Here is a 24,994-nt window from a genome sequence, read left to right as displayed (position 1 = left end):
TGCTCCACTTGCAACTTGGATTTTGCACCTTTCCATCTCCTTTGAGAGTCGTCATTGATTCATCTCTTTCTATCTTTAATTTATTTTTGAGAACTGACTTCTTCCATGAAAAATACAAAGATTTACCCTACTATACTTAAAATCATCCCCTTGTTCTTATCCTTTTCTTGTGGTACAATCCTACATTTTCCTCCCTTTCATTGCTTAATTCCTAAAAATAGGAATTTATATTTGATGTCCTTATTTCTATATCAATTCACCACTTAACTGAAACTGCTTTCTCACAGGTCATTAGTGACCTACCTTAATTGTTAAATCCAACAGTCCTCATCATCCTGGATATTTCTGTAGCTTTTGATATTTCTCTGTTTTATACTTTCCCTTGTTAGTCTCTTTCCCTTATTTTCAAAACACTTTAATTCTATACATACATATTTTTCATAAAACTGTATTTTAATGTAATTAATTTCCTTTGCAAACTTATATTTTTTAAATCTATTTAAAAACTATTCTGAAAAGAAATCCATGTTTCAGTCAATAGCTTAAAGGGACCTATCTCACAAAAAAGGTTAAGAATATCTATACTAAACATTTAAAGATAATATTAAGATCAAATTTATATTTATTGTGAAATAAGTTATTAGGTACTTTATTGAGTATCTGTTGGAGATACTATAACTGGATCAGTTGAGGAACTGGATTAAAGACCAGATTACAAAGATATAAATTCATTAAAGCAAATTTGCTATTCACAAATAGATGAAGATTCTTCTTTACAAAATGTCTTAATTTCTCTTTCATCAATTAAAAAGGTCTTATATATTTGTATTGCTGAATATACAAAGTAATATAATTTCTTCCTTTCTCGTTTTGAATAAACAATTTTTAATTTTTCTAAAGAAAATTTAAAATTCAATAGCACTCTGATCTCAGATACCAACCCCACTTCAGAAATGTAACTGTCTCATGAATAAGCTGTCATTTTAAACTAATTGAAACACCGGTTTTAAACATAACACAGTAATTAAATTACTTACTAATTTGGATACAGCATCACAAAGGGTATATAAAAGACACAGGCATAAATCAAGAGAATTTCTAGATTTCAATGATGTGTCTTTTCCTAGGGATAAGCAACAGTTAAAATTTATTTTATGTCCCAATTAAGAAAGATATAATCATATACAATTTGCCTGTGCTGAGAGTGAAATTAAATCAATCTAGAATCATTTCCCTTTTTATCTGTACAAGGAAAGTAGGATTTTCATTTTGGTGAGTTGCAATTTATTCAAGAATAAGAATTCAAGGAAAATAAAAATGGAAAATGGTAAGCACTCAAGTGCTGAATTGAAGTTTGACCTCAAGAGACTACTACTACTACTACTATTACTTCTACTGCTACTTCTACTACTACTACAAATAATAATAATACATAGGTTTAATAAAGCATTTATTAGGTACCATGAATTGTGCTGTTTTATATCATTATTTCATTTGATCCTCAAAACATATGAGGAGCTATTATTTATCCCGAGTTTACAGATGAGAAAACTGAGGCAAACTGAAGTTAAGTGTCTTGCCCAGACTTAAACAGTTAATAAATGTCTGATGAAGTATTTGAACTCAGGTATTCCTGATTCCACCCCCAGTGCTCTACAGACTGCAACACCTATCTCTGACCCATAACTATCTACCATGAAACTAAAACACACATATTTCCATCAATGCAATCAGTGAAAAGGTTGCTAAATAAATAAATAAAGCAAAGGGTAAGTAATGGTGTCACAGCATCTAGACCACTGTGCTTGGAATCAGGAAGATGCATCTTCATGATGAGTTCAAATCTAGCTTCAGACACTTCTTAAATATGTGATTCTGAGCAAATCACTTAATCCTGTTTACCTCAATAAAAATGAAGTGGAGAAGGGAATGGCAAACTATTTCTATATCTTTGCCAAAAAAGCTCCAAAATGAGATCAGATCATGGGCATGTCATCTGAGATGAATCTTAAAACAACAACAACAACAACAAAAAAAAAAAAAAAAAAAAAAAAAAAAAAAAAAAAATTTTAGAACACAGAGGAGTTGTAATCACTACAGTAAACAGAGCACTGGGTCTGGAGTTAGAAAGCCAAAGAGTTCAAATGTGGCCTTAGACATGTATTAGCTAGGTGATCCTGAACAAAGTATATAACTTCTATTTGCCTTATTTTTTTCAACTATAAGATGGGGATAATAGGAATGAGTTTTGTGAGGCTCAAATGAGATAATATTTGTAACAAGTGCTTATCATAGTACCTGGCACATAATAGGTGCTATATAAGTTCCATTCTCCTTTCCTTTAAGATGCTTGAATTTTGCGCTACACTCTATAAAGTTCACTTAAATTTGATCAAAATAAATGTGAATGGAATAATATATCTAGTAATCTTACTCAAAAAGAAAATTTAAAAAAAAAAGAGACATCTCAAATTATTTATTAAAATAAATGAAGTTCTCTTATGAATGCATGATACCCAATATCACTCTTTATCTTCCTAGGCCAACAAGAAATACCTGTGGTCAAACATCAAAATTTCATAGTCCTTAAAAAGTGCAATTTTCTATGCTGAAATGGGCTACACTCTTCAGTGGAAGTAAATGAAAATGAACAGCAGTCAACAATATTGCTATAAAAATCCCTATGGTATGCTGGGTAATAACAAGAATAAACCTACATGGAAAAATATTATCCCATTATACACTAATGACTACTATAGTTGGTTTTCTTCAACCAGTAATTATGGTTTTCATCATTGAACAGGGAACAAGATGATCTCTATTGTAGGCATTCTATAGTATGGGCATAAAGATATCCAATTATAATGCTAAACAAGAAGAGTAAGGGTTCATTCAATTTAGGTGAATTAAATCCAAGCAGTCATTTGTATCCATATTAAATGGTAAAAGAGAAGCTAGCTAAACAAGCAACAACAGTTTCTTCATTCTTACTATGGTGGCTACTTAGACTTCCTTGACCTCGTCCAAGACACAGTTTAAAGATTAGGCATAATGCATAGTATTCCTAAATTATATTTTTATATTATATATTAAATATATATAAAATTATATATAAAATATATAAATTATATATTTTATATTTCCTACATTAAACATAATTGAAAATTAAAAGTGCAGCTTGTCTTGTGCTAATCCAATCAAAATAATCACAGACATTTCTCCTTCAAGTGGCACCCTGACAAATAGGATGGGCTTCCTAAGCTGAAAAATGACAATATTCTTTTCTGTACTAAAAATATCTGGAGTAACTATATTTCTAGTCTCAAACCTATTATTAATTCCAACATGATCGGTGTTAATACTGAACATATTTATCAAATTTTATTCCTTGGAGTAAAATAAGTTTATGATATCCATACAGACTTGTAGAAATGTCCAATACACCTTTGTTTGATAATTTCTATAATCAGGTCATTAACTTTTATCTTAACCAGAAAGTTTTTAACTTTTTAGAAGTTAATAGAATCAGTTCATTAATTTGTTAATTGTTCTTTCCTGATTAAGACACTATTCCTCAAAGACCAATTTAGCATAACAAAATATCCAGAAAAGAACAGTACCACTTTAAAGGACTTAAATATATGTAAATTAACTTCAAAGTTAGTTATATCAATGTTGTCAAATTCAAATAGAAATAGGGGCCACTAAACCTTCCACAAAGATCTTGCAGCCCCATATTGACTTAGCAAACTGCATATTTAACATCATCATTGTTCAACAAATTTGCAGCTTTTCTAGAGACTGTGAGAAAAGCTAGTTTAATTTTTCAAAATTATTTTTCTTTATAATGGTATTGTCATTCATTGTAGAAATAGTTCTCCTATTTTGCTTTAGGAACTACCCATGATACAACAAAAGGATTTTAAAATTAGATAAAATTCTTACCACTTGGCTTAGGTCATATCCCCAAGGAAGAAAAAGGACTCCAGTGTTATATTTTTCCCAATGGGACAACATGAAGTTAAGCAAAACAATGCTCAGGAACAAAAACATCGTGTGCTTGGAAAATCCTGGGGAGTCCCCTGGACTTGCACAAACAGAGAACCAAGAAATTGTGAAAAGGGAAGTAGCCCAGCTATCCAACCCATGGTCAAATAGTTCTCCCAGAGGACTACTGGACTGTGTTCTTCTAGCATGTTTCCCATCTATAGAATCTGTAAAGGAAAAATAATAACAACAAATCAAATACTTCAATGGAAGAAATACAAGCCAATGCATTTTTTGTGTTCAATACATGAAATATATGTAATGAAAAAGAAATAAGATGTTAGGATCATTGCTTGGAAGGAAACTTAGATGTCACTCACTCTATCCCCCTTCATTTTTATAAGTGAGGAAAGCAAATCCCCGAGAAAGATAAACAAGACACTTGCTCAATACCACACAGGTATTCAGTGGCAGAGCTGAAACTTGAATTTGGGTTGGGCACTCCAAGTTCAGCATTCTCCCTATTGCTAATGAATAAAGTATACAAAATTATAACTATTACCAACTACTCTCAAAAACAAACTTTTCAACAAAGGTTTGATTTCTAATATGCTAATACAAGTGTCCAGATTAGTCATTTCATCAGAAACAATTATCAGTTCACTAGAAAGAATTTATCCATTTATTTATTGGTTGTCATGGAATAGACCAGGTTCTCATTTCTTTGGATTTATACACTGAATTTAAGTTGTGTTAAAAGTCTAGAATATGAAAATTTATTTGTTCATAAGACAAATACTTTTTTCTACATAAAACATTCATCAACTCATAAATAATAAAAATTAGTATTATTCCTCCTATATTCTTATGATGTTGTTCTGGAGTAACTAAAAGAATATGTGGCCCAAGAGGTGCTTTACCAAGTACCATCATCAACAACAACAACAAAAAATTGAAAATTAGTCAGTCAGTTAATCAGCATTTATTGAATGTTTGCTATGTGCTAAGTAAGCACTGAGGATAAAAAAGACAAAAAAAAAAAAACTCTACTCTAAAAAAGTATGCATCCTAATCAATACAAATAACTAGGAATTTATTCAGAAGAAATTAATATCACCTGATTACATCTCCACCTGGCATCTGCTGCTGTCCCTGGTTCCTACTTGAGAACAAGATGCCCCTCCCCAAATGCTCATCCCCTCTAAACTCTCCATTATGCTCTTCACTCAAACCTTAGTTGATACCAGCTCCCTCAGTTTCCATTCATCTCTGAGGAAGGCTGGATGAGAGTACCAAATTTTTCCCACACTTCCCTTATAGAGAGCAGAACCTGGAATCTCTGTTACTTTTTATCTGTTGCCCTGCATGTTTTCAACTCTACGAACAAGACACCCTCTGTAGTTCCATTCCCTTTCCACAATTTCCTGCCTCCTTTTAGATGTTGTCCCCCCTTTAGAAATTCCTTGAGAGAAGGGATCTGAAAGCAATCTCCCCAGCACTTAGCAGTGTCTGGTACATAGGAGATAAGAAGATGCTTAATAAATGTTTGTTGGATTGGTTTATTGGATTCTATTGAAAGAGCAATAAATAGAACAGCTGTTTGATTTAATTTTTCACTTTTTACTTCATCTTTCAAGTGTATTGATAGCAGAGAGCATTCCTTTTTTGTCCTTATGCATTAGCCAATCAATCACTATTTATAATGCACTTGCTATGTGCTAAATGTTTAATAAATAAATATTTGGTCTGATGGTGTCTGAATACAAACCAAAGCATATTATTTTTCACTTTCTTTTCTTTCTTCATTTGTATGGGGCAGATTTGAATTATCTTATACAAAATGACTAATATGGAAATATGCTTTACAAGATATGTGCATATCATATTGCTTACCATTTCACTGAAGGGGGAAAAGAGGGAAGAATAAAATTTGAAATTCAAAACTTAAAAAATTACCAAATATTAGTAATTGTTTACACATATTTGGCAGGGGAAATAAAATATTATTTTTTAAAAAGTTAAACATTTGTTGAAATGAATTGAGCACATTTTCTGTAATACTGTGTGCTCACTAATCCCCAAATTAAAACAGTTCCATGTTCTTAACCTAAAAACAAAAAGACCAGAATGGATCTTATTTAAACCAAATTTTAATATTGCTGCTAGTAAATTGTATGTTGGCATTAGTTTGTTCCACTATGACTTTATGATTTTTCCATGATGTAATTGGTTGATGAATATTTTTAAATGTTGCATAGGACAGGCAATTTATTCATTAGGTTTATTTTTAATACTCTGGATGCTAAATCAAACAGGATAAGCTGGTGAAAACTTCTGTAGTGTTAAGAAACTATTCTCAAAACTTCATGATTGGCAAATGCTCAGTAAACTACCATAAAATTAAAAACTATAATAAAATAATAAAGAATAATGTATGTGATTCTTCATAACACCATTCCCTTACCACAGCTAAAGGTGAGGGAAGGAGGACAACTTATTAATTAGGAGAATTGATAATTCATCTGAACTCAATGAAAGATGAATAAATAACCCAAAGTTAGTCACACAGTCTTCATACAATAGAAAATATAAGAACCACAACCCTTTTATCTTTTTAACTTTGCTAGTTTAGACAAACTATAATCTTACTATGGTTAAATAAACCTAAAATAAACAAAAAGTTAAATTAATGACAATTAGCCACAAAGGACAGATTACAAAATTATATGTTCAGAAGAATAAAAAATACCAGATTAAAGTATAATTTTGAAAATAAAAAAGGCATGATTTTGGTTCTTGCCTCATATAGTACAGACATATTTCAAATATAATATTCTGCGTTAGAATTAATTTCAAGAAAAATCGTGTTTATTTAAAATAATCACCTTTCAGAAAGAGGAGGAGAGAAATATTAAGGGTTTGTTTTTGCAAATTCAGGAATCAATTTTTTAAATGCAAATTATCCATGAGAGAACTCATACCTTAAATTATTGAATGAATCCAACAGATACTTATTGAGTACTTTCTAAATGGGGAGAAAAGGAGTTGATGCTGAGGGTTTGGAGGGAAGAAGTTGAGTGGGAAGGGGGATAATAAACACCCAAGTAATTATATGAAACAGAAGATAAATCAGATTTGACCTCCAAGGTTCCCTTCTCAGTTATGATTCCAGGAGAATAAGAGATATTCAATAACTATATGAATTTTGAGGATTATTATTATGCTTATTATATGATTCCAGGAAAATAAGAAATATTCAATAACTATATGAATTTTGAGGAAGAAAAAGATCATTTCTCACTTAGCAGCTCTTTCATGAAGGAGGTAACTTATCAAACTAGGCTTTGAAGCAGAGAAAAAAGTAGAGAGATGACATTTTAGACAAATCAATCAACCAATTCTTATTATTGTCTTTTCAGACCAGTCTGATTCTTCATGATCTCACGTGGGGTTTTTGTGTCAAAGATACTGAAGTGATTTGCCATTTTTTTCCAACTCATTTTACAGGTGAGGAAACTGAGGCAAATAGTATTAAGTGACTAGGTCACATATCTGAGATCAGATTTAACCTTAAAAAAGATGCGTCTTCCTGTCTCTAGAAGGGCATTCTATTCATTGTACCAATTAGCTATGCTAAATAATAAACATTTGTTAAGTGCTTAATCTGTGCTGAGCTCAGTGATAAAGCACAGGAATGATATGAGTAAACCACAGGGGTAGGAGAACTCTGCATATGTACATATGAGAGACAACTAGTAGTTTGCATTATTTGGAGTCATTGCTTTTGTCCATAGACTGGTCTATGGAAAATGTTATTTATCTGCACTTTTTTACTAACAAAGATATTTGTTAATTCACAGAAATTCTAACTCTGAACCATCCTAACCTGTTACCCTGAAACTTCAGAGGGTAAAGGGGCCTTTGGTAAAGATATTTTAACTGGTAGAATAACATGAGTAAAGTTTGGATTGGAAAACCCTGATATCAAATACTTGAAAGGGAATATTTTGCACTACAACTATAAAAGAATAGTGGCACCATATTGTGGAGAGACTTGAATACTTGGAACATAAATCCTAGCTTTATTTAGCAGAAAATAACTAGTCAGAGAAAGTTTTTTTAGCAGATGAGTCAACACAAATCATGTATGTATAAGGAATATTATTAGTTTGGAAGTGATAAGTAGATTGAAAGCAAAAAACAGTCACTAGCTAAACCTTTAGCTAAACACCTTAACAGGAATTTGAAAACAAAAAAAGGATTACCTCACAGTCCCAGCTTCTTAAACTTTGGATCACAACCCCATGTGAGGTCTCATAACAATGTCGGAGGTTACTAAATTATGAGTATTAGGATTACAAATATTTGATTTGTATACTATTTTCTATACTTATATATTTGGGGTCATTGAAAAATTCCTCAGGCAAAAAAGGAAGGAGTCACAAGCAGAAAAAGTTTAGTAAGTCCTGAATTCTAGTCCAACCCCTCTATTTTACAGATAAGAAAACTGAGTCCAAGAGAAGTGAAATAATTTATGTAAGGTCACAGTTATTTCACAACAGAGCTGGAGATAGAACTGCCATCTAATTATTTGATCACCAATCAAAGGAACATAATTAAAAGAAAGTATTGCAATCCTTGAGGTGGAAGCAAGATGGCAGGTGAATGCCAAATAGAGAAAATAGAAGTAGATAAGAAACAATGGGAAGAAGTCAAAGAAATGCTGAATACGTTTTCTCAGCTTACCAACCCCACTGAAAACATATATTACTATACAGTGAGAACTGTCCATTCAAATCAAAATGATTTTCTTTACCATATCACAATTGGCCACTATACAACTAATTGTGCAATCACAAATATAACTGCAGTAATTGATGATAAAATATAGATAAATCTTTTTGTTTTTATACAAATATCTGTAATATTGAATGGAATGGGGAGGGGGGGGGGGTAAATGCTGAACAGCAAAACATTATTCAATCTTGTTGTTTTGAGCTGTCCAAGTGACTATCTATCATAAAAATCCAGCTGGTAGTTTTTAATGCCAATCAGAGAATCCTGCCATAATGCCTTTTGAGGTTTAATCTAAAATAAGTTATGCATGTTGTAATACATTTGTTCCTTATAGGACAAAATTTACACAGTGGGATTCTTTTTCATGTTTAATATACTGCTATTAGAAAACTCTAGTGTTAAAAGGAAGATCTCCCAATTAAAAGTCAGACCCAATAGTCAAAATATCTTGAACATGGTAAACAGGAAAGAAAAATGAAGGACCAGGAACTGAGGAGGCTACAAGAATTTTTCATTAAAAAAAAGAAAAAAACCTATACACAATTGCCAACAATTCTGTGGTTTTAGCTGCTTTCAGAAGGAGGAATGTGATAATAGCTCCTGGGTGGAATAATTTTTGGCTAGACTTGTTTAAATCTGAGCCTAAAACTTTGAGAGAACAGCTTGGACTGCATTTATAATTTTTTTAAGTGCTATGCATTTCATCTTACTGTGGCCTTGCCAGACACAGAGCCTTTAGGGAGTCTGGCACCAGATTTTACACCAGCAAAGTGAACTCTAATACACTAGTTGTTATGAGCAACATAAATCCACAATAAGCATTAATGAGTGTGTGCCATTTCCCTACAGTACTGCTGAAGTCTTTCAAATAGACCCCTAAAATAGAATTCAAAGGCCTTTTCATTAGGGAAACCAATACAATCTCATTAAATCTCCAGTAGACAATTAATCTAAATTAGAAGAGGTGACATAAGTAGAAAATGTGAGATAGATACAGCTAGTGTTTCTATTTTTTCGTTAAATCCTTGATTTTTTTTTTGACAAATAGACTTCAAATTTCTAGAAAAAGATATAACTTACCTGTATACTTCATTTATGTTTTTCACTATTTGTTAATTAAATTTTTCATACCTCTTAAGAAAATTCAACTCCCGCCTCAAATACTTACTAACTCTGTTAGTTAAAGCTTTTAACCTCTATTTGCCATATTTTCCTCACCTGTAAAATAGGGGAAATAATAGCCCTCCCAAGGTATTAGTAAGGAATAAATAAGATAATATCTCTAAGGCATTTAAGCCCAGTGCCTGGTATATATCAGAACCTAATAAAATGCCTGCTCCTTTCCTTCCTTTTCTAAATGTTTTCCTCATTAGGAAAAATTAGATTTCTTAAGAAAGTAGAAATAATAAAATGAGATAGTACAATTTCACTTATATCTATAGAGATGTGCAGTGGTGATCTTAGAGTCAGGAAGATCTAAGTTAAAGCCTCAGACACTTACTAGCTCTATGACACTGGGTAAGACTTAATTCTGTTGGCCTCCATTAATTTATCAGTAAAACATGGATAATTACTCATACTTCACAGAGTTGTGAGGATGAAATGGCTTGTGCAAAACACTTTGCAAATTTGAATGCACTCTATAAATGCTAGCTATTGTTATTATTTCAGATTTCCATATAAACAATATAGTTCTTTAAAATTTTCAAAGTTCTTTGTTTAGGATAACCAATGAAGCCAATGTATAATTATTAATATCTCTTTTTTGTAGATAAAAGAATTTAGTCTTAAGGATGTCATGTCCCTTGGCCAAGTGAATATAAGCAGAAAGTCCTGAAACCAGATTTAGATTCAAGTTTCCCCATTCTAAATTTAATTTCTTCCCATAATGCCACATGCTCTGCTAAGTGAGAACTAAATAGTCTTTCTGAATGTAATACACTTGATGCTCCCTTTCCGCAGCCATAAGGCATAAAGCAATAACATGGAACTGCAGAGAAAACTCTCCTTCATTCAGCAAATTAATTATTTGCATGACATTTTATATTCAGTACAGGTAATATATTAATTGCCTCCTTGGTATTTCACTGATAAGTTGCTAAAGTTTTTCAGATATTTCAGAATAGAGCACACCTATCAGACCCTGATATCAGAACATAGGCACCCCAACCTGAACAGCTTGCTTATATCATGACTTAAATTTAATTGAACTTGGAATTTGTAACCCTATTTCACAGTAGCATAAAAAAATTGTATTCTACTCACATGTTGATCAACTTTTTGGGCCTAATTAACCTTTAAAAATTATCCTTTCTTATATATCCACAGGTATAAGTCAACTTGAAATAACAAAGTAATTCCTAAACACAATTTCTCTAAAATAAAAATTGTAGGTGAGCTAGAAAATATGGTGCAGAAACATAAAAAGCCAAGAGTAATTGGTTTTTAAAAATTAAGAATTACATTCTAAGTACTTTCAAAAATGAAGGAGCAACTGCCAAATATTGTCATCAAAACCTAATTTACCAGAGATGACAGACATATTTAAATTCTTGACTTTATAAGAATTATTTTCTTAATTTTATTTCTTAAATTAATTATTTTGTTTTGCTTTTAGAAAGTGAAAAGTGGAGATTCTTAAGAGGTTGGAAGAGAAAATAGCAGGAAAAACAATGATGATCTATATATAGAAGACCTAATCTAGAAGCAGCTTTGGATGACTAGAATGAATGCTTTTTTGTATTTCTCTTTAAACTTTTATATATGACATGTTCAAAAAAGCCTGATCTTCTGGAAGATTATATCATTGTTTTTCTTAAAAGTCAAATATTTAAAGAATTCTCTTTAAAACCTGGAAAACCCCTAAACTGCTCATATTCAAAGAGCTTTTTGTTAAAAGTAAAGATAGGGATTTACCAAGTAATCATCCCTGAAATTCACAAACAGCTTTATTTTGAAAGTCCAGAAGGTGGCAGCAGTTTACCATATAATTTTCTAACACTAGCTGTGGTTCCTTTACTCTTTGGCCATTTAAGTGTTCACAATGTCTCTCATTAAAGAAATATTATCATTTATTTATGCCACTGTGTCTTGTCAATTTCTAAATTTTCCCTATATTTCCAAAGAAAATCTAGAGAATTTAATTCATTTTTATACTATTTATCACCTAATTGGAAATTCATATCAGGTTTAATATAGTTCAAATTTGCTAAAATACAGCAAAATTGTCAGGCAAGGTGAAAAAAAAAAATTGGGAGATTGAGTAGAAAGATAAAAGGAATATAAAAAGAAAGTGGGGACTTGTTCTTATTTTAATTATAATATGAAGCAAAGTAGCTTGTCTAGAGTAGTCTGGCTTTAAAAAAAAAATCAGCTACATTTAAGCATATGCTGTTACTTAATTTTTAACAGATAGATTTGTGAATTTGTAAATCTACTTTATAAACAGGTGTTTGAAGGATTTTGTATTGTCACCACCACTAACTCCATTGTAGGGGATATGAGAGAGCTGCACATTCCCCACAAGTTTATTCCCTAACTTTTTCTTCAAACCCTTAACCATACTTTTTTTCACTCTCAAATAATGACTTTTCCTTCTACTTTATTGGGGGAAAAAAAGTCATCAATGTGAAATACAACTCAAATGTCCTAACCTCTTAATATTTCAAAGTTCTCATTCATTTTCTTCTTTTCTTCCAGTTCCAGAAGGAAAAAGGTAATCCTCCTTGTCAAAACAACCTTCACCTGTACTTCTCAACCAATTCTATATCTCGCCTATGATCTTGCTCCATGAATCATACCCTGTCCTCTTCATCTCTTCCCTTTAAATGGCTCCTACTACAGTACAAAATATGCTTAGGTCACCCCAGTCTAAAGAACAAACCCAAAAAAACCCTTCCATTAATTGTGTTGTTCCCTTAAGTCATTGTACTCACTGGCTACATTCCTCACAACTCACACATTCCTCAACATATTATAATTTGGCTTCCAACTCTCCTAATCTCCTTGGTTTTCTGTTAACAAATGAATGGCCTCCTTGTTCCTAAATTCAGGAACCTAATTCTGTCCTGATCTTTAACTTCTTCAGCATCTGATGCTATGATCCACTTCTCTCTTTGTGTGACACTGCATTCTTCAATTCTCTTTTCCTCTCTGATAGCTTCCTTTCTCCAACTTTCTCCCCCGTCCCGAGTTCTGTTCTGTGACCTTCTAAATTCTCTGTGAGTCTGATTCACTATTTGAATTATCATCTCTATAAATGACTCCCAAATCTTTACGTCTCCTCAGATATCTTATTTCCCACCCAGCTGCACTCATTTTAGATTTCTTCAGTTTCTCCATTATTCCCACCTGGTCAGGTACCTTCTCCCTTCTCCCCCACCCCATTCCCTTTCCAAGTTTTATATATCTGTAGGCTTCTCCCAATTGATTATAAGCTCTTGGAGGGCAGGGACTAACTTTTTTTTTTCATATTTGAAATACTAGCACTTAAAATAGTGCCTGACATATAATAAGTGCTTAATAAATGTTTATTTACCATTAGTCTTCACTCTCAAATTCTTCCAAAAGCTCCTATCCTATACTTACAATTTTTAGATATCTCCATTCATATTTCCCAACAACAAATCAAAATCAAAATCAATCTTCTCTTTCGATTTTCCCCTTTCTTACTCTTCTTGGTCACTCAGGTTCATAACTTTGGAGTCATCTTTGGGTCTTCTGTCTCCTACTTCACACATCCAATCTAATCATCAAGAATTCTAGACTTTACCTCAGTAATCTCTTTCCCATCTATCCTTCCTTTGCTTCATGTAACCACTCTACTTTAGACACTTATTTCTTCTCATGTCTGTCCTTTGAAGTCCTGTCCTTTTTTCCCAGCTAAATTCAAGCACCTGTCTTTCAAAGAAGGCTCCTCCTTCTTCCATCTCCACCCCTACTCCCTCTCACTCCCATGAAAAGTGATCTCTACCTCCTCAAATTTCTCATAGCATTTTGTCTAAACCTTTCTGCATACCCACCACATTCTCCCTAGGATCACAATTATTGGTATCCTTTCCTTTTCCCCCTAATTCTCCACCCATCCTGCCACATTATAATTTCCTCCACTATATTTTCTCCCATTAGATCCCATACCCCTTGAGAGCAAGATCTGTGTCATCTTTCTATCTCTTGCTCCCAGCAAAGTACCTTCTTGCCAAAAGCACTTAATAAATATTGGTTGAACTGAATTTAATTGAACTTATATTGCCCAAAATGCACTATCCTTTCAAATGGTTATGATGGAAGTAGTATACTTATCACAACAATGTTATTAGGGCCATCTCCAGCTAACAGCTTTGTGGAAAAGCCTAAGAGGACAGGTCATTAGCATTAGCACTGCCAAAAATGTAATTTTAGCCACCACTATTCCTCAGATCCCTCCAATCTCAATTTCGTTCATCTTTTGCTGGAACTGATCAGTGCTTCTGAATTACTCCAGCCTTGATATAAATTATATTTGTGAATAGCTTTCCCAAAATATGATTATTTTTCCCCTTAAATTTTATGGCTTAAAAGAAAATTCAATTCAGCTGGAAGTTTTCTTACTTTAGAACACTTCATTCACTAGAACTGCTGAATTAGGTATCACCATATTAAGTAAGATTTGTTAATTTTTTAATGGACAAATTAATGTCTAATGCATAAGAAGCCACTTCCTTCCCACTTTAAATGTAACTCCAACCATAAATACTCTCGTCTTTATCTGTATGTGATCCTTTGAATCAAAACACTCTCACACTAATCCCCAACAATGCTTAGAAACTAGACTCCTACATCAGATAGATTTCTGCAGACAATGCCCCTCCTTTGTACCAGGATTCAGGTAGGCCAGTAACTAAATTCCAAGCAAAAGCTTAGGAACAGAACCTAATGTGCTGATATATTAACCTCCCTACCTTGGCAAATCTATGAAATGCTTGTCAAGACAGCTGCTATTGCATGAAACATTTTTGTAAATTTTTATTTTATTTTATTTTCAGAGTTTGGGATCCATTATTTTGCCTTAGTAGTGGAAAATCTGAATGCTCTGAGAGTAGATGTGATCTTTTAAACATAGCCCTAAATTAATTAGAACTACTTTTAACTCTGAACAAGTCTCCTAACCTCAGTTTCCTCATATGTAAAATAGGGTTATGAATAGTTGTAGTACCTATATCACAGGTTTATTATGAGAAAATGTTTTGTAAATCCTGAAACATCAAGTAAATATGAGTTATCATCATTCTTATTATTCTGATAAAGTGAATAATGTCAACAATGTTATTTTTCCCAGTCCTTAATTCTAGTGCCTCTCCTCTGACATTATCACAAATATCCTGCAAATGTTTGTTTGTACATAGTAACTGCATGTTATTTCCCTCACTAAGTTGTGATTTCCAAGAGGACAGTGATTGTTTTTGTTTTTCTTTGATTCCCTATTGCTTAGCATGGTGCCTCTGAGGACATGTTTGTATTATATAGTAATAATTATAAAAACATAATATAATAATGGATATTCACTGTCACTACCTCCTGTTATAATTTTTAATGTCACATGTTTAGCATAAATAAACATATTAATATATTTACTTTACTTTAGAAAAGACTAATTTATATTTATTATGTTTGGAATAAGAAAGTAGGAATATAAATTATATTCATCAATAACTTCCAACAAAAATGATTTTTCTCTTAAATTTTATGATTCAATTCAGTTGGAAGTTTTCCCATTTTGGAATACCTCATTTACCTGAACTATTGGATCAGCTATTACCTTACTAAGTAAGATCTATTCATTCTCTTAGTGAACATTTGTTTTTCATACTGTACCTAAAGCATAGGCAGAAAAGGTAGAGAGAGCAGCAAACCACCATACCCAGTTCGGAATAAGCCTAGAACCTGCAAAATATAGTGGAAAAAAGAGTAAGGATTATACCCAAGATATTAACATGAATTAGTATACATAATACTTTTTATTAGCTTATATAATTATTTTTATAGGACTCTTTCTAAAGTAATCTTAACTATTATGTGCTTTAATTATATTTGCTATCCTCAGAAACAGATTATCAAAGTCGAAAGGGATTTCAAATGATTTGGTAAATTTGGTATAATTCCCTTCATTTTATAATTGAGGAAATAAATGAAAAGGATATACCACAAACATCTACAAGTCAACAAGTCCAAAATAGAATTCCTGAAAGATTAAAAAGGGTCACATTAGTTGGTTAAAGGACAGAGGGTGATACCTAATCATTTAAGCAAACAAAACAAATATTGAGTTAAGAGAACTTTGACAAGTTAGTCATACTCACCTTAGAGACCTAATCTGTTGTCAAATCTTATTTCTACTTTCATCACATTCTTTTTATAAGTCCCTTTCTTCTCCCCCCCCCCCCCCCCCCCCCCAAAAACAATCCTGACGCAGTCCTTATCACCTCACAGTTAGTCTACTATAATGGCCTTCTGGTTGGCTTTCATATCTCAAGGTTGTCCATTGTCTTCACTATATATATATATAAAATCTTGTCTGTTATTTAAAACTTTTCATTATCTGATCTCTTTCTTCCTTTCTTGTCTCCTTAAACTTCTACTGCCCCCTAAATCTTCTATGATCCAGCAATACTGACCTTTGCTGCTCCTTGGACAGTATATTCCATTTCCCAAACTGTTACTGATTTCTTTCTGAGATTACTTCCATTTATACTTTATATATCTGGTATATGCTTTTTTTTTTTTTTTTTTGGGGGGGGGGTGGTTCTCCATTAGAGTATGAGCTCCTTGAGATTATCATTCACTTTGCTTCTCCTGGCCTGGCAGTCTGATGCTTACCATGAATTCCCTTTTCAAAGAGCTGCCTCAGGGAGATTTCCTATAATTCCCAACAAGTCCCAACTCCTCATCAATCTGATAATTAGCATACAAACCTAGATTATTTATGGATAAAGGAATATGATGGAGCTTCCCTCTTTTTAGGTTAGATTTTTGTTTTCAGGAAAAATTATTTGTAACATTGTTTGGGCCTTCATATATATCAATGAGTAATTACATAGTATTGGGAGTTTAAGAAATTCACAATTCACAGGCAACCAACTTGGTTTCCACTTCTGGTCTAATCACAGCTACCTCCCATTCAGAAGAATAAGGAATTAAGTCCTTCCTTTTGTGGCACCCTACCAAGGAGATGAAATGATAAGGGCTTCCCATAAGTCATATTTAAAACTCTGTCAATGGTACCAACTCACTGAGAATGGAGAGTCATTGTACTGCATTTGTCTGCTTTGCTTCTGGCAGGTAGTGTTTACTACCTTTTGATAGGTAGTAAACACTATATAAATATTACTACTACCACCACTTCTTACTTTCTCCTTTTTCTTCTTTCTTCTTTTCTTTCTCCTTCTTTACTTTCTCTTCCCCACCTTTTCTTCCTCCTCCTCTCCTCCTTTTCCTTCTCTTCCTCTCCTTCTTCTTGTTCTTCTTTATCTCCTCCTCCTCTTAACTTTTCTGCCTTTTGTTCCTCCTTATTCTCTTCCACCTCCTCCTTTTTCAAGTTCCCCTTGATCTTCTTATTTTATCGATTTATCAATTTGGTACTTGATTCTATCTCCTTCCTTGGATACCACAGCTAATTGGTCACCCAACTGCTTCACTCTCAATTTAAGTCTCACTTCTTCAAGAAATCTTTCTCAGTGCTTCTTAATCTTAATACCTTCCTAATTTATCCTGTATATATAGTTTGTTAATCTACAATTGTCTTCATGATGTCTCCCTCTTTAGACTGTGAGCTCCTGGAGAACAAGAACTATTATTTGCCTCTCTTAGTACGCCAAGCACTTAGCATAGTGCCTGGCAATAGATGTTTGTTGACCACTTTGTTGACTTGATCTACCTGAACCATAACCTTTATTTCTGGATGTTTTCAAACTCATTGTGGTTAACTGAGGTAGATCTTAGAACTATCGTATATTTTTTATAGAATCATAGATTAAAGTTAGAAGAAAATTTAAAGGTTATCTAGCCCAAACCCTTTATTTTACAGATGAGAACATTGAAGCTCAGAAACTATTAATTAACTGGTCTAGGTATACACATTTCTGGTCCAAATCTAGAACTATATCTGCTGCACCATAATGTCTTTGGACTTTTCAATTTTGGTTTTGAATGATCTGTTTCTAACCTCTTGGCTATAAGCAAATCCCCATTGCTGTCACTCCCCCAAAGTCAGGTAGTCAGTCAACAGCATTTTATTAAATTCTTACTATCTGCCAAGCATTACATTTAGGTGCTGGAGATACCAATAAAAGGGAAACAATTCTCTTTCTCTTCAGAAAAATGTATCCTATTGTGGAAGAGAGCATCTAACAACTAGTTAGATAATACATAAAGGAGAAAGGGAGGGGGAGAGAAAACAGCAAAGTGCCACAGTGAATAAAGCATTGGACTATAAGTCAGGGAAAAATGAGTCTTTCTGACTTCAAATCCAGCCTCAGACCTTAATAGCTGTGTGACCCTGGGCAAGTCACTTAACCCTGTTTGTCTCAGTTTCCTCTTCTATAAAATGAGCTGGAGAAAGAAATGGTAAATTACTATAATATTTTGCCAAGAAAACCCAAAAATGGGGTCAAAAAGAGTTGGATACGACTGAAGCAAGTGAACAACACTTACACACATACATATATACATACACAAATATATGTGTATTCATACAAAGAATGTCCAAAAATCTTAACAAAAGTCTTTAACAAGCTTAAAATTGTATTAACTTTTGGGATATACTGTACAAATATAAAACACAGTAGATAGAAGGTAATCTGAGAGGGAAAATACACTATTATCTAGCAGAACCAGGAAAGACCTCCTATAGAAGGTAATATTTGAGCTTTGTCTTTTAAAAAAAAATTTATATTGTTTCAATCAGCAAAAAAATCTGTCTTTGCTAACCCTTCCATGTGAATCTCCTCATTCCTAGTTGAGAATGAAAGAAAAACAAAATTCTGGTTTACAAACTTATAGAAACAAAACACATTTCCACATTGCCCATATCCAAAAGAATTTGTCTCATTTTGTATTTTGAGTTTTTCATCTCTCTATCAGAAGGTAAATAGATTGTTGTATCATCAGTCCTTTAGAACTGTTGTTAATTATTATGCTGATCAAAGTCTAATTATTTCAGTTATTTGTTTAAAAAACAAACCAAAAGACAAAGGACAAAGTTATTTACCTTTATTGTTGCCTTATATAAATTCTTCTTCTGATTCTGTTCACTTTCTATATATTCATATAAGTCTTCTCAGGTTTCTCTAAAACCACCCCCTTCATCATTTCATACACACAAGAGCATTCCATCACATTTATACACCATAATTTGTTTAACCATCCCCCTATTGACTGGCACCCCCTGATTCCCATTCTTTGCCTCAAGAAAAACTATAAATATCTTTGCAAATCCCTAGAGTTAATTTTGATTAATATTTATCCTTCCCTTAATATACCCTCCCTAATTTCCTAATTCCATTCTCTCCTTTCCCTCTCAGTTCCCTGTTGAGTGAAATATATTTCTGTATCCAACTCAATATGTTTCTGTACTCTTCTCTCTTTTACTGGTTGAGATGAAAAATAAGATTTGTATTAGTTATTTCCTCTTTCCCCCTTGTTTACATAATTCCCTCACTTTCTTTCTGTTCCTCCCCACCAATGTAGTTTTCTTCTCATCATATGGGGATTCTGTTTAAGATTGCAAGAGCTAAATACTTAACAGAATTATAGAAGTTTAAATCTGGAAGGGGAGTTTAGCACATAACCCAGTGGTTTCAAAAGGAAATAGAAACCTCTCTATGTATTGTATATTGACTAAGAGAACTAAGTAGCATTATAGTTTTATTTATTTTGTCAAACATTTCCCAATTGCATTTAAATCTAATCAGCCCCAAATCCAGCACCTATTTCTAATCTGTTCCATACCTAAATAAAATCCATAGTATACTGCACTTAGATAAGTTCATTTCTATTTGTAACATCTCTGCCTTCCAAGGTAGGCCAATCTATTTTTGGAAGGCTCTAAAGATTAAGAAATTTTTCCCAACACCAAGCCTAACTCTGTCTTTTTGTATCCTCTACCTGTGGCTTCTTGTTTTTTCTCTGGATCCACAGATAATAAGACTAATCACTTTTCCACACAATAGTAGCTCTCACTGTGAAAACTTGTAATTTCGTTGTTTAGAACTCAGAAAAATTTTCCCATAGAAGAAATATTATACATCATGATGATTTTCCAAAAATAGCTCACACAATGAACCCAAGTAGGTAGCTAGATGACAAGTGAACAGTACTGGACTTGGAAGCAGGAAGACCTGATTCTAAATCATTGCTTGGTCTCTTCCCAACTATATGACACTGGGCAAGCCACTCAATTTCTCTCAAATTCAGATTTCTCATCTGTAAGATGGGGATAATAAAAACAACTAATTCAAAGAGCTATTGTGAAGATAAAATGTGATATGTAAAGATGTAATAAAATATGTAAAAATCTTTATAAATAAAAATAAAAAATATATATTATAATATATAATTATAATACATAGTATATAATAACTACATGATGTTATTATGATGATGATAAAATAGAATGGTAAAAATACTTTAATTTTTAAACAACATTTCTATGGTAAAAGTCATTGGGCTTTCTAATTTGGGACTTAGGAATATATCTCTCCTAACTATCTCTGACTGGCTGTTGCTTGGGCACAATGATTTCAAAAGGCAGCAAAGAAAAGTAGGGCATGATCAGGAGGTCAGGAGTAGCTTCTACCCACCTTATAATCAGGACTGATTTTGAACACTCTTTGCTTCGGTTTATACCCTTCCTTTGACCAGTCTTGACCTTAGCTACCTTTTCCATCAATTCTTCTAGCTCTGTAGGATCTCAATGACTCATTGTTTCTGACTTTTTGTTTGTTTTTAAACAAGAATATCTATTATGATAATCTCTTTGCCACAGGCTCTTCCTAGACTCTGACCATCTGATCTTTATTTCAATCACTGAGTGTATTTGCCTCCCTTTACCCCAATCTTTTGTTTCTATTTGAATTCAAATTGTCTTATCATTGACCTTTTCCTCTCCTATCTCAGCAGGTCAGCAGACTTTGAATTTTTAATAGTGCATATGAAGACTCAATATGAGAAAGCAAAAGTTGAAAGTGAGAATTTTCATTTCTGTCTTCCCCTGCCCAAGATCTCTAACATAGTTCTTGCCCAAGGAAAAGGAAAATAGGAGAGCAGACACTGGTAATGCTCCCATGTTCTGAGACAGAATATCCAAAAGTGGGAGTGAGCCTCTGGGTCAATAGCTAAGAGTGTTGGGGTAGACTCTTGATTGTGGAAATGTAAAAAAATTACCCCTAAAAATGGAGAATAATGATGGTATTAATGAATACTAATTATATAGCATTTTAAGGTTTGTGAAGCATTTTATATATATTATCGCATTTGACTCTTAAAAAATCTTATAAGGTAAGTGATATTATCATTCCTTCTTGTTTTGTTTTGTTTTTTAAGATAAGGTAATGGGGCAGCTAGACGGTGCAGTGGATAGAGTACTAGCCCTGAAATCAGGAGGACCTGAGTTCAAATCTGGTCTCCCACACTTAATATTCTTAGCTGTGTGACCCTAGGCACACGGACATTAACCCCAAATGACTCAGCAAAAATAATAATAATAATAATAAAGGAAATTTAGGCAGAGAGAAGTTAAGGTGACTTAATAGCTTTGTAAATATCTGAGAGAAGATTCAAACTCAGTCCTATAAGTCTAACACTACTGCACCATCTAGCTGCCTCATAAAAAGAGGTAGTGAGGAGAAAGGGATTAGAGGCTTGCAGGGATCACAGAGGAGAGGACCATTAGGACATAGATTAGCTTCCCCTTTCTCCTCCCTCATTATTCCTGTAGATGACAAGATTGAGTCAGAGCAGGGCAAGCCGTAGCATTAGAGTTGGAATAAGTGGACATAGCAGTAATTGGAGTTCTGTGGCCAAACAGATTAAGATTTATTCTCCTTTTTTCTTCCTGTTTTTCCTCATTTCTTTTTCCTTTCTCCCTTCCTACTGCTCTTTATATCTAGGGGAAAAAACAGTTGATAGAAGTCAAGAGAAAAGCTTCAACCTCAGGGTGCCTCCTTGTGATTATTGGGCTTCTCTTTCCTTGTAGGGAAGGTAGCCCTAATAGAATAAGAGATAGAAGCAATGGTGACAGGGGTCTTATTATAAGTAGAATGTTTCTCTTTTCTTCTTTGTTGCCTCTGAAGAGTTTTAAAGTATATTAAAGGAACTCGGACTAGGTTTGGGAAAAGAGGGTAGGAAAAAATATAGCAAGGAATAATGCCAAATCCCATTTTCTCCTACCTTTTCTCTTTATCCATACCTTATTTCTTATCACTAGGGCCCTAGTGATCCCAATACCAGCTGGTCCTGAGATAAGATGAGAAGCATTTATTGGCATGAGGACTGGGTGCATGGGATTAGGAATAAACAACATAAAAAGGTTAGAAAAGACCAAGGAAATCCTAAGTAGCATCAGGGGGGAAAATTGGTCTTCTAGCTCTCTACGTAGGGCAACTATACGGGTATAGGTCCTGTTCAACATGGCTCAATTTAGGCAAGATGACTGTAAGGCTAACCTGGGATATGGTATCATGGGTATGATACAAATTAATCTTAGAGATATAACTGTCCTCCCAATCACTTAGGTTTGTCACCTCAGCACACCTTAGGGATGATTGAATCTGCCATCACAGCTTGCAGAGCTCTAGCCCACAGATGGTAAAAAGGACAGACAATTATTCAGAAAGAAATTACTAGAGACCCTTTGCTGGAAGTGAATATTGCATTGCCCATGGAGCAATCTGGATCACTGTCCTAGGACTAGGAGAAGCACTAGCACACTAAAGTTCAGAGCTGTAGGGGAACAAGTACGTTGTTCACAGTTTTAAGGCAGAAAAGAAGGCTTGTGGTCACTCACAGACCTGAACACACTGACTATACTTCTCCTTAGATCATACCAGCTTAGGAAGAACTGAAAATTTACAGACTACTCCATTGCAAGGACTAGCTTGAAAAATTGTAGCACAAAAAATCTGAAGCTTAGGACAATACCCCCTTCACCCTGGGAGCACAGTTCAACTTTAATATAAAGTTAATGGTCAAAAAATAGGTTGGAAAAATGAAGAAACAATACAAAAGAATCTGACCATAAAAAGGTATTGTGGAGATAGGGAAGATCAACATACTAAAAAAAGGCCAACACTATCAAAATGACTAGATGCAAAGCCCCAAAGAAGAATGTGAATTGGTATTAAGCCCCAAAAGTATGCCTGAAAGAGCTCAAAAAGTATTTTAAAAATTAAATAAAAGAGAGAGGAAAAACTGGAAAAAGAAATGTGGATGATGCAAGAGAATCATGCAAAAAAAATCAGCAGTTTGATAAAGGAAGCACAAAAAAATGGGAGAAATATATAAAAATTCTATGAAGAAAACAACTTCTTTAAAAGTATAATTAGCCAAATGGAAAAGGAGGTACAAAAGTTCACTGAACAAAATGATTCCTTAAAAATTAAAATTGGATAAGAGAAAAGGGATTAAAAATTTGCTATTGTCATTTCATCTTTTCAATCATGTCCTACTATTTTTGACCACATTTGGGGTTTTCTTGGCAAAGATATTGGAACACTTTGCCTTTTCCTTCTCCAGCTCATTTGACAGTTGAGGAAACTGAAGCACATAGGGTTAAGTGACTTACCCAGGGTCACACAGCTAGTAAATGTCTGAAGCTGCATTTGAACTTACCAAGAATCTTCCTGATCCCAGGTATTGCACTTCTATCCAGTGTACCAGCTAGCTGATGGAGATGGCAAATTACTGAGATCACAATTTCTAAAAATTTACTATAGATTCATGTATTCTTAAAGCACCTAATAGCACACAACTAAAAACATGTATGTATTAGGAGTAAAATAGGCACCACTCTATAAAACATTTAAAAGCCCATAAATATACATCAATAATTTTCTATTTACTCTAATAGGTTTTTTTTTTTTAATCAAATGACTTCCTGACCAGGAAAAGGACTGGCCCAAGAAACCAGGAATGTGCCTAAAAATGCTTTAACAAGTCCTATTTCTGCCTTTATCTCACCCTAGATATTTGCCAGCTTCCTCTCTGTTCTATTTTAGTCTTTCCCTTTTCTCTTTTTTATTCTCTTCCTATGGTTCTCAATTAGGTTATTAGATTTTCTATACCATTTCGTTTTTCTTCTCTCTACAAGAAAATTTTAATGTAGTGGAGATAAATACTGGGGTTAGAGTTAAAAGACCTAAATTTGAATTCTCATGTTGTCTTTGTGTCCCAGGTCCCTACTTCCTTGTGATAAAATTAGGAGATATGTATTAGATTTTCTAGATGTTCTATAAGAGTAACTCAAAACCTTTTTCTATTAATTTCTCATTCATAAGATCATAGATTTAGAGCTAAAAGAGACCTTTTATTTCTGTTCAGTCATTTTAGTAGTGTCCAACTCTTCATGACCTCTTTTGGGGTTGTCTTGGCAAAGATACTGGTGTGGTTTGCCATTTTCTTTTCTAGCTCATTTTAAAGATGAGGAAGTAAGTCAAACAGGATAAGTGACTTGCCCAGAGTACTAGTGTCTCAAACAGAATTCAAATTTAGGTCTTCCTTATTCTAAGTCTAGAACTCTATCCTTAACTAGCCACTAATATTTAAGGATTTTTTTTTTTTTCTGATTAAAAATATTTCATGTATTTAGGTGTGAGAAGGCATTTCTGAATCTCTTTAGCAACAATTATTGAATAGTAATAAGAAGAAAGCATATTCAACTTAAAGGAGAAAGAAAACTTAAAAGGAAGAAATAATAGCTGCCCATGGGATTGTTATGAGAAAGATCCTTACAAATTTCTGTAAAAAACTGAGTTGGTATTATCATCATCATGAATAGAACTTGAACTTATTTGTTCTACTGGGCCACAGATGCCAGAATGAGGAACAATGGTTCCAATATGAGAATAAACCTCCTAACAATTATTGATGCACAAAAATAGAATGGGAGGTAATGAGTTCCACCTCAGTGAAGGTCTTTAGGAGAAAGCTAGATTGTTAGGCATTCTATAGCGAGGATTTC

At 33.4% G+C, this 24,994-nt stretch overlaps 1 protein-coding gene across 1 annotated transcript in view; it reads right to left on the bottom strand.

The window, feature by feature from the left end:
* The window catches only part of LOC111719032 (ethanolaminephosphotransferase 1-like), a 160,898-nt gene that overhangs the window by 50,090 nt on the left and 85,814 nt on the right, over window positions 1-24,994 (bottom strand). The window contains exons 4-5 of the mRNA XM_023496028.2: window positions 15,637-15,705; window positions 3,946-4,214 (exon numbers count right to left, since the gene is read on the bottom strand). Of these exons, the coding sequence (XP_023351796.1) occupies window positions 3,946-4,214; window positions 15,637-15,705 (338 nt within the window). The remainder of the gene's footprint in view (window positions 1-3,945; window positions 4,215-15,636; window positions 15,706-24,994) is intronic.

This window comes from Sarcophilus harrisii, chromosome 1 (assembly GCF_902635505.1).
Source record: "Sarcophilus harrisii chromosome 1, mSarHar1.11, whole genome shotgun sequence".
NCBI classification, from domain to species: domain Eukaryota; kingdom Metazoa; phylum Chordata; class Mammalia; order Dasyuromorphia; family Dasyuridae; genus Sarcophilus; species Sarcophilus harrisii.
Note: the sequence above shows the minus strand (reverse complement) of the source record. Positions and strands in the feature narration are given on the sequence as shown.